Raw genomic sequence first — 10,950 nt, 5'->3', positions numbered from 1 at the left:
TCATTGCATGATATGAGGATCGATCTCGGGGAAGATGATACTCCCGTTCCAGCGACGCGGGCCGCGCCGAAGAAGAAGACGAGGGGGAAGGGGAAGGGCAAGGCGGTCGGCGAGTCATCGCAGCCCGCTGCCCCTGGCCGGAGGAAGTGGACGGAGGATGAGTACGCCGGGGTGGCCAAGGGGTGGTTGGAGGTGTGCGACGATCCGCTGGTTGCGAACAACCAGCGGGTCGTCAACATGTGGTCGAAGATCAGAGCTGCCTATAGGAGGCACTGCCCGCACGGGAAGGACTTCAGCAACGAGGAGGTCCGGAAGGGGTGGGAGCGCACCAGGGCCGCGGTGGGCCGTTTTGTGAATTTGTACGCCAACGCCCTCCGTCAGCTCAGAAGTGGGCAGAATGAGGACGACGCCCGGAGGATAGCCGCGAGTCAGTTCCCCTTGGAGGGGAAGTATAAGGAGTTCACCTTCTGGGAGTGCTTCTTGTTGTTGAAGGACTCCGAGAAGTTCCGGGCGGGGTGCGACGCTGGGTGGCCGAAGAAGCAGCGACTGAACTATAGCGGCGACTACAACGGTAGCAGCGGCGGATCCCACGACCTCCCCCCGGATGCTGAGGAGTTTCCATTCCCTCCTTCATTTACTGGTCGCCCCCGCCTGGTTGGACAGAAGCGGGCGCAGCGGGCTGCGAGGGGCGGATCCCCCCTATCGCCCTGCGAGGTCCAGTCCTCCGCCCTACCCGCCCCACTCGAGTACACTCTCCATTCGCGTAACCAAATGCGGGCTCAGATGTTCAAGGTCTTCCAAGAGTGGAAGAACGCCACTGACCCCACGGAGAAGATGTTTCTTCACGAGATGCTCGAGAGCATGCGTGTTGATTTGGAGATCGCGAGGGCACGGCTAGCGGGTTATGACGTGGGCTCAGATACCACGGGTGGCGGCAGCGGCGACGGCGACGGCGATGAGGAGTAGAGAGTGGCGGGGCTCGTGTGTTGAAGCCCTTTTTTTTTAAAAAAAATCATGTACTTTTTTTTTAATGGAATGGATTATTTTTCCCGTATATGTGTCGTAAATTTAATTCTGTATTTTAATCGTAATTTTAATTTTGTAAATGTAGTATATTTTGAATTATTTTTATTGCGGCTGGCCTATGGCTGACCTATGGCTAGCCTAAATCTGATGTGGCAGGTGGATTTTTTAGTGTTGCTGATGTGGCAGGGGAGAGAATGGCTGGCCTATTGCTGGCCTATGGCTGGCCTAAGCACCATTGCGGATGCTCTTAAGTGAAATATTTCCCATTTATCACACAATACCAATCCTATCTATCATTACAACTGGACAATCCTATCTATCATTAAAACTGGAGTATCTATTTATTCCATAGATTCCAAAAATTTAATCTCTCAATATATGTTAATGAAAAAATATACAAAATATTAAAAATAGATTCTTATATCTATGTTTATAAAATGGTGATTTCCACCCTACCATTGCCGTCAATCACAAAGCTGATAGTCTCTATGCTCTTGTCCATCGACATCCTAAAAGAAAATGATATTCCATTAGTCTTCGAAAATTTATTACTTATTTCTAATCTGTTTCTTTTAAAATTTTTTGTCATTTATCACTTTCACCATTTATGGTAGTATATCTACATTTCATTAACTCATTATCACTCATATTTGATGTCAAACTTATATATTTCTCCTTTCCAATTTTCTTTTTGGATGTCCTACACAATGACATATTTATACAAATAGAAACATCACTCTCTCTATTTTTTCCTATAAATTACTTTATTTTTTTTCACTTAAATCACAAAACAACACTACATAACATTCTATATCAAAACACTACATAAAATTCAATGTTGAAATATAAATATTCCGCATTCTGCTAATTTTTTTAATTACTTTTTGAGAGAACAAGCAACACAATTAAATTAAAACAACACAAAAAGATGTCCAATTACGATGCAGTGCTCTACTTTCCCTTTCCCAACACTTTTTGACCATGTTTGGTTAGCGGGAAAGTAAAGTTAGCAAGGAAAATAATTTCTGGGAAAATGAATCCCGAGAATATGATTCCTAGTAACTTTACTTTCCTGTGTTTGGTGAATATCAAGATTTTAAATTTATACTTAATTTAAACACCACTCTAAAAATATACTTATTACCTTTTTATTTATAAAAAAGTATAATATTGTAAATTTTTTAATAAACTATTAGTTATAAATATTAACAATTATATTATTATATTTATCATTATGATGGATAAATTTAAATATGGATTATCCATCATAATATATAATAATATAATTATAATTATAGTTACATGGAGTATTATACTCATTTATTATAATAATAAATATAATAATTATAATATTTACATATATTATAATTGAATAAATTTTATAAATTAAAATTGCATTATGACTTTTTTGATTAATTATTAATTTATAAAATATAATAATTATTATTCATTATACAATTTATATTATATAATTATAGTAGTAAGTAATATGATGAATTATTATAATGATAATTTTAATTATAGTTATTTATTATAGTGAAATTAAATATAATTTATAATTTTAAATTATTTTTAAAAATAGTAAGTAATAATAATAATAATAATAATAATAATAATAATAATAATAATAATAATAATAATAATAATAATAATGATAATAATAAAATTATACTCTCTCCGTCCCAGAGAAGTTAGCATACTTTGAAAATGGCAGGGGATTTTAGGAGGTTTTGTTCTGTGTGTTAAATGGAGAAAGAAAATATAATTTTTATATTCATGTGAGAGAGAACTTTTTCTAAAAAGGGAAATGTGACATCTTTTGTGGGACAAACTAAAAAGGAAAGTGTGCCATCTTTTGTGGGACGGAGGGAGTACTATATTACTTAAATATGTAAGAATCCTAAAACTGAGAAAAAGAATAGCCAAGAAAAGTTAGAATTCAGATTCCTGGAAAGTTGTACTAACTTTTCTTCTTGGATTCTGATTACTTTCGCAATTTAATTAAAAATCAAAACAAACACAGGAATTTAAAATTTAAGGAATCAGATTACTTTACCTGACAGAATCCTGACCACCAAACATACCAAACATTACCTTTGTATTTTTTTCCTGCACTTTACCTCATTGTTCCTTACGAATTTAAACAGAAATTATAAAACAGTCTTTTCTTGGCTGAGATTACAACTTGCTGTCTTCCCACCTTTCCTCACAACACAACCCAATTTTTGATTATTTACTAAAAAATCTCGCGTTTATTTTGTTCAAGATTGTGTTTTTCAGTGATATTTCGCACCTATGCGAAGTGGGTTCTGAAAGGAAAAAAGAAGGGCTCGATTTCAGGGGAAAGAATCTATGGCGACTGTTGTGGAAGATGCGGTGGAATATTCCTTCGCGATGGAATATCTCGGCCCTCCGATCACCCGTGAGCTGCCGCGTGCCGTGCCTATCAATGTGGATCGGATTCCGGTGGCCTCCGTCGTCTCCCCGCTCCCCTTTTCCGGCAGCTTGTCTCTGCCGGTGGTGCACCCTATCGGCATGAAGCTAACCAAGGATTTGAAATTGAGCTCCGTTTCGCCGACTTCGGTGATTGTTTTGAATCATGAGGTGAGTGAGGGTTCTTACAATAAAGACACTGATGCTAGCGTTTCTCCTAATAATGCATCGCCACAAAGTGAAATTGAAACTGAAAATCCTAAAGTTAATGACATATCTGGTGAATTGAGTAGTGATTTCGAGTGTTGCAATCGTGATGATGTGTTGAGTGGAGTTGATGAGTTTGTTGGTGGGGTTGGGAGCTCAGAGTTAGAGTCTTCGAATGCTTGCAAGGAGAGCTTAGATTTCAACGAGTCGAACAGAACGGACTGGGAGTCGAATGAGTCGGGTTTGAGCGTTGGTTGTCTTTCCTCGAGGGTTGGGAATCAAGATTCTGGTGGTGGTGGTGGTGGTGATGGGAGGCGAGCGTCACTGGTGACGTTTTGTGATATTGAGTCGGACGATGAGAATGTTAACGAGGACTACAGGCGTTCTAAGCCTGAGGTGGTCGAAATGAAGAAAGAGCCTGCGGGAAAGGTCAGGAAAGGAGCGTGCTATCGGTGCATGAAAGGAAGCCGGTTCACGGAGAAGGAGGTGTGCATGGTTTGTGATGCTAAGTATTGTAGTAATTGTGTGCTTAGAGCAATGGGGTCGATGCCTGAGGGTAGGAAGTGTGTGACTTGCATTGGCTACCCCATTAGTGAATCGAAGCGTGCCTCTTTGGGAAAATGCTCGAGAATGCTCAAGCGATTGCTTAATGATCTGGAGGTTAAGCAGGTGATGAAAGCTGAGAAATTTTGTGAGGTGAATCAGTTGCCGCCTGAGTATATCTGTGTAAATGGTGTGCCTCTATATCATGATGAGCTTGTCATGCTCCAGAGCTGTCCTAATCCACCGAAGAAGCTCAAGCCGGGAAACTATTGGTATGACAAAGTATCAGGTCTTTGGGGAAAGGTGAGCTGTAAATTGTGATAAGCTTAATTTAGTAACTTCATTTTCAGCCATTGCTCATTAGGCTGGTATTATTTTGAATATTGCAGGAAGGGCAGAAGCCCTTACAAATTATTAGTCCCCATCTCAATGTTGGGGGTCCTATTAAAGCAGACGCTAGCAAAGGGAACACTCAAGTTTACATAAATGGTCGTGAGATCACCAAAGTGGAATTGCGCATGTTAAAGGTTGGCATTTAATTGCTCATACGTGCATATTTGGAAACCCCTCTTTCAACAGTTTTTAATAATACTTTTCTTTGTATTTTATATAGTTAGCAGGAGTTCAATGTGCTGGAAATCCACATTTTTGGGTGAATGAAGATGGTTCATACCAAGAGGAGGGACAGAACAATACAAAAGGCTTTATATGGGGCAAGGTTTGGTTCTGCTAAATCTAATTTTTATTTCATTTCGCCCTACGGGGAATTCATTTCTCATTTTTTCTTCTTCATACGTCGTCTTTCCCCCCCACCTTATTAATGCTACTATTCAGGCTGGAACGAAGCTGCTTTGTGCTGTTCTTTCTCTCCCAGTTCCCTCTAAATCATCTTATCCTTGCGGAGAACAAATATCTAGCTCAGATTATCTCGAGCAGAGAGTGATTAAGAAGCTTCTTCTGATTGGATATAGTGGATCTGGAACAAGTACCATTTTTAAACAGGTAGCTTTGAAGATTCTCCGTGTATTTATTCCACTTTATAACAGAAGTTCTGAGCATATTGTTGGGTAAACAGAATTTATATTTAGTATTAGTACTGTCACCTTTTCTTCATGTTTCCTTTGTTTTATAAACTTCACCTTTTCACAAACCTAATGGGAATGCCAGTCTTTAACATATGGATGCAAGCCCTTGTCTTAATATTTTTAGTTTATGGTACCTTTTATTTGGGTTTATTTTGGAATTATGGACTCATTATATCGGCTGTTTACCCACAGTATATGTATGTTTCTTTTCGGCTAAAACGACTCTTAGAAAAATGCGAAAACTTTGTTTTCTTTTCTGTCCCAATCTAGTCCTTAGCACAAAATGCCACCTTTTCGGAAAAATTTGTAGCTACTCCCTCCGTCCACAAAAAATAGTGTCATTTGTGGACGGCACAAGTTTTAATGAGAAATTGGTAAAGTAAGAGAGGAGGAGAAAAAGTAGGTAAGTAAAGAGAGATTGAGAGAAAAAGTGGGTACAGTATGAAGAGAAACTTTCCATACTTAGAAATGAGACTATTTTTGTGGACATCTCAAAATGGCAAAATGAGACTATTTTTCGTGGACGGAGTAAGTATTTGAATTACAATTTTGCTTGATTACGGTGTTGAAATAAAAGATCTGACAGCATTTAATTATCAGTGACTTTTTAATCTTCATTTTATGTTATGTCATGATTGATTTCCGTATCAGTGTTGCCGAAAATTTAGATGCATGAGTTTATGTTAGGATGAAAAATAATTTAACATTTAACATTTTAAATCCTTAACAAGTCTATTTTTGTTGAATTAGGCTAGAATTCTTTATAAAGACATACCCTTTTCCGAGGATGAGCGGGAACACATTAAATTAATCATCCAGAGCCATGTGTATAGCTATATTGGGATACTGCTTGAGGGCCGTGAACGATTTGAAGAAGAAAGTTTGAATGAATTGAGGCAAAATCAGTCTTGTGGCACAACTCTTGCAGGTATGTTCTATCTGATATTCAGTTTCCTCATTTGTTAAATGTAAGTAAAAATATCATTGGTTGGTTGCATTTTGGGATTCTATTGTATGTAAACTAAATAAGCACAAGTATCCTTTGTTGCTCTCTTAGAGTCTGTGTGCCAGAACTTATAAGCTCTCCAAATTTCTTGGTAGTTGAAATAGAAAAAGATATTAAAGCTGTAAAATCTAGCTATTCAAAAATGTATCGTCTCCATGCCTATTTTGTAAAAACCATTAACTCAAATTTCCCAACATAAAACAACGAGACAATATGATATGGAGTGAAAGGCAGTTGACACAAAAATAATGAAATAAGAACTGAATTAATATCAAAGAAGAACAATCCAATGAAGAGGCCCAAGACAATCCTCCGAGGAGGCCTACGGTTGATAATGTCCTAAAATACTTTATTCTAGCTTTGAAGAGCTATTAATAGGACTCAAAACTAAACAAGGAAACAAATGAAAGCAAATTGAAAACAAATGAAAGCACATCCTAATCATTATCAGTCAAGATAATGATGGACAATTGTAACATATCATGATGGATCTCCCAATTGATATGTTACAATTGATATCACAATATACTCTTCCTTTTCTTGAATCCTATAAATGAATAAATTTGCAGATATGAACCCAGGTTTCTCTTTAATAAATTATGGTAACTCTTAGATTAGCATAGCTAATTAATATTTTGAAATATAATAACTAAAATTAAATATTTTAGTAGCCATATATGCAGTTTCCACCAATTTTTGTTTCCATTAAGACAAATTTATTAGAGAATCAATGAGCAGTTACAAGAAATATGAGGATGAAAGTCCTTTTTCATCCTCAAAGATTCTCCTATTCCTCTCTAACCACAATGACCTAGGGCAAGAACTTTGATTCCCCATTATATTCGTCTACATGCGCGATTATTTTATGAAAAATAATTATCAAACCCTTTTTCGGCGGTTAATACACATTAAACATTTATCAGGAAGGGGTGCCTGATACTCCCTCCGTCCCAAGATATTAGAGCCCTTTCTTTTGGGCACAGGAATTTAGGAGATGTTGTTAAGTGGTGTAAATGGAGTTGGTAGTAAAATAAATTTTTACCATAAATAGAAATGGCTCAAATATGTTGGGACACCCCAAAAAGGAATAAGGGTCTAATATCTTGGGACGGAGGGAGTACATATTTTCGAAGAGTCAAGCATATCCGATTCAAACAGGAATGAATATCTCAATGAGCCTATGGAGTGAATCTTTCCCAACAAAAAATACTGACTTGCAACTAACAGAAAGCAAGTCAAACATAACTAAAGTAAACTAATCTAGCAGATATTCAATAAAAGGTTACTCAAGGATTAGCTGTCACTCTTCAATCTGTGATAGCCTTGAATTTTTATTTGCCCCTACACATGTAAACCTTATCTGTATCAAATTGTCTCCCAGATTCACTAACCAGGAGCACCTTCATTATCATATATAACAAAGAACTTTCTTTGTGACCTGATTCTGAAGTTTTTTCTGATTCATTTCCATGTATTCGGTCTCAACTAATGAATTATATGTAGATGTAATCTTTTCCCCCTATCTTTGGGTTTATGGCAGGACATGATGATGCCAATGGTGAAGAGACTCCTTATTCAATTTGTCCCCGACTGAAGGCATTTTCAGATTGGCTACTTAAAATCAATGCATCGGGAACTCTGGAAGAAATATTCCCTGCTGCTAGTCGGGAATATGCGCCACTAGTTCAGGAGTTGTGTAGTAGTGCTGCTTTCCAGGCAACTTACAAACGAAGACATGAATTGGAAAGCCTCCCCAGTGTTTCAAGTTACTTCCTAGAGCAGGCAAGATTATTTACCACCATATATGTTGATCTGCATTAGTAAATTGGGCACCAAATAAATATTAAAAAATAACTACAAAGTTGTATGTTGATGGCTGTGTTTATTTATGGATGTTCATGTAAAGGGTACTGAACTAATAGTCTAATCACAGTCGTAGACCTTCACATGAGAAATCCAAGTACTCTGACTTCTGAAAAGTGAATTTTAAGCTCTACAAATTTTATGATCCTTCTTGAAATATCAGTATTCCACAAGTACAAAGAACTAGCTTCAAACTACCCCGTGGAATGTGGAAGGGATGATTAGGTGGCATTTTGACTTTAATGTCTTAAAAAGAATAAAAAACAGAAGCATAAAGATTATTATGACATGGAAGGTATCTAGAAGAACATGAACCCTTAATTTTTTATACTTATTGGACCATGCCTAAACCTATGATTATTCTTCAGGGTTTCTCTACTTTTTTGTTCCAAAAAATATTAAAGTGTGTTTATAGTTGTGATGTTCAGATGGTAAATAGCATGTTGGCCGCTATAAGGGAAGAACAAATTTTCACATTCTGAAGGAGTTTGAATATTGTACTTTCAGTTGTTAGTGAATTTTGTTTTGCCTAGTCCTGACTGATAGCCACTCTTAGAAAAGAAATCTTACTCTTTAAGTTTAAATAAGATGAAATATTCGCCAATAAAGAAGTACTCCCTCCGTCCCTTAAAATTTGGCACCATTTGACCCGGCACGGGTTTAAGAAATGTAATAGAAAGTGGGTTGAAAAAGTTGGTGGCATGTGGGTCCTACTTTTATATATTAGTTTTAAAATAAAATGTGAGTGGGAATGAGTTAGTGGAATGTAGGGTCCACTACCAAAAATGGTAAAAGTGAAAGGTGACAAATTTTTAGGGACGGACGAAAAAGGAAATAGGTGACAAATTTTCAGGGACGGAGGGAGTAGGTAACAAGCTGCGTTTGTGTATTAACTATGATTTTGTGTCTAACTGTACCTCCATTTGAACTTTTTCCTCTCGATTGACTGTTTGCCTGATCCTTTACTGTTTTTCCAGGCTGTTGAAATAGTGAAACCAGATTACAAACCATCTGATTTGGATATCCTTTATGCTGAACATGTTACTTCGTCCAATGGGCTGGCTTGCATTGAGTTTTCTTTCCCTGAGCCAGTATATGATGGTGATATGGATAGTGGGGATATGCATGATTCCCTGCTCAGGTTAATTCTGCTCCCCGAACCTTAAACATTGAGAATTTCTTAGCTTTGATTGTTTATAGAATATCTTTGAATACGTCATTTTGTTTCTTTTTGAAATGGGTAAGAACACATGTAAAAAGAAAATTATGTGGGTGCATGAGGTCAAGGTCTTGGGTTCAAGTCCACCATGCTTTGGCCTTTTAAGTTTCTATTTATTGGATACAGAGAGAAGAAAATTATGTGTAATTTCTTGAGGCCTCTGCAGGATCCAGCAACTTTGTGCCTCATTCTCTATTGCTTGCTTGATTGGATTAGGTGAAATAATGTGTGTGAAGTTGTGATTTGTGCATTCATTGACTCGGTTTCTATTTATTGATCACAGATATCAGCTGATCAGGATGCAGGCGAAAGGCTTTGGAGAAAACTGCAAGTGGCTGGAGATGCTTGAAGATGTCCGGATCGTTATTTTTTGTGTCTCTCTAAGTGACTATGATCAGTTTGCTCTTGATGGTGATGGAAACAGAGTGAACAAGATGATGTTGAGCAAAAAGTTGTTTGAGAACATGGTCACTCACCCAACGTTTGATCAGATGGAATTCCTTCTCCTCTTAAACAAATTCGACTTGTTTGAGGAAAAGATCGAGCAAGTTCCTCTGACTACATGTGAGTGGTTTGATGATTTCCATCCGGTGATCAGTCGCAACCGCTCCAACAGCAACAACGCAAATCATCCAACCCTGGGGCAGTTGGGTTTTCACTATGTTGCTGTGAAGTTCAAAAGGCTGTACGCGTCCCTGACAGGAAGAAAGCTGTATGCATCGGGGGTGAAGGCTCTGGAGCCTGTGAGTGTAGACGCAGCGCTGAAATATGCAAGAGAGGTATTGAACTGGGACGAGGAGAGGCCAAATGGTTGCCTGAGTGAATATTCGATTTATAGCACGGATGCAAGCTCGTTTTCTCATTGAGAATATCTCCCGTGCCTGGTGTACAGAATTCACATTTAGATTTTGATCCTACTCTGATAGAGATTACAGATTCCTTTTTTCATTTTTTAGGTGATTTGTGTGAATTCATGATAGATTGATAGGTAGTGTTAGTATAAATGTAAAATTCCAGAACTGAAAGCTACTCGTATGTGTTTGTTCAGTTACTAAGAATGCTTATTTTAAAGATAAAGAATAACATCATATGATTAAAGTAGCTAGGTGGTGGTTGGAGAAGTTTTTTACACCAAAACTCTTTTCTGGTATATGGTTGGAGATGGTCTTGGCCATTGAAAAAGAGAGAAATTTTACCGAGTTTCAGGCAGGAATTGTGGCTGAAAATGGCACGTGGAGAGTGGAATTTTCGACGATGTGGAAGTTAAGTAGCTTCATTTCGAGGATGTTGTTGTTGTTGACGAACCTGGACCAGCCATTGATGATGTAGAAATCACTGTTGGTTTTCTTGATCTTGATGTCGTCGCCGATTTCGTTATCAGGTGCAACAATCGCAGCAAACTTAACTATTTTCTCTCTGTCTCCGGAACTAAGAACATTTCTCTCGGATTAATACCTTAGTTTTGTAGAGGGAAATGAAATAAAGAGGGGGTTTTGTGTAGTAGTAAATGTGTAAGAGATCTCGTTTAGTGTTAAGTTTTTATTTCATCTTTTTAGTGTCTTCGCATG

General features: G+C 37.7%; 1 protein-coding gene across 1 annotated transcript; it reads left to right on the top strand.

Annotated features, from left to right (window-relative positions):
- The first annotated feature begins 3,191 nt into the window (after window positions 1-3,191).
- On the top strand, window positions 3,192-10,483 carry LOC125223875 (extra-large guanine nucleotide-binding protein 1-like). The gene is made up of 8 exons (XM_048127188.2): window positions 3,192-4,512; window positions 4,599-4,736; window positions 4,823-4,927; window positions 5,044-5,211; window positions 6,045-6,222; window positions 7,841-8,082; window positions 9,141-9,304; window positions 9,666-10,483. Exons 1-8 carry the CDS (start codon window positions 3,379-3,381, stop codon window positions 10,246-10,248), a joined length of 2,712 nt encoding a protein of 903 aa, XP_047983145.1. The 5' UTR covers window positions 3,192-3,378; the 3' UTR covers window positions 10,249-10,483.
- Window positions 10,484-10,950: the final 467 nt, after the last annotated feature.

Source organism: Salvia hispanica, chromosome 1 (assembly GCF_029641045.1).
Source record: "Salvia hispanica isolate PSC_SH4W2 chromosome 1, Shi_PSC_v1, whole genome shotgun sequence".
Taxonomy (NCBI): domain Eukaryota; kingdom Viridiplantae; phylum Streptophyta; class Magnoliopsida; order Lamiales; family Lamiaceae; genus Salvia; species Salvia hispanica.
This window is presented reverse-complemented; position numbering and strand designations above follow the sequence as displayed.

Excerpts from the sequence above, each read along its gene's own strand:
- LOC125223875 (XM_048127188.2), top strand. The coding sequence starts at position 3,379 with ATGGCGACTGTTGTGGAAGATGCGGTGGAATATTCCTTCGCGATGGAA. Across the intron at positions 4,513-4,598 it reads TATCAGGTCTTTGGGGAAAG|GAAGGGCAGAAGCCCTTACA; the intron begins GTGAGCTGTAAA and ends TGAATATTGCAG. Across the intron at positions 8,083-9,140 it reads CAAGTTACTTCCTAGAGCAG|GCTGTTGAAATAGTGAAACC; the intron begins GCAAGATTATTT and ends CTGTTTTTCCAG.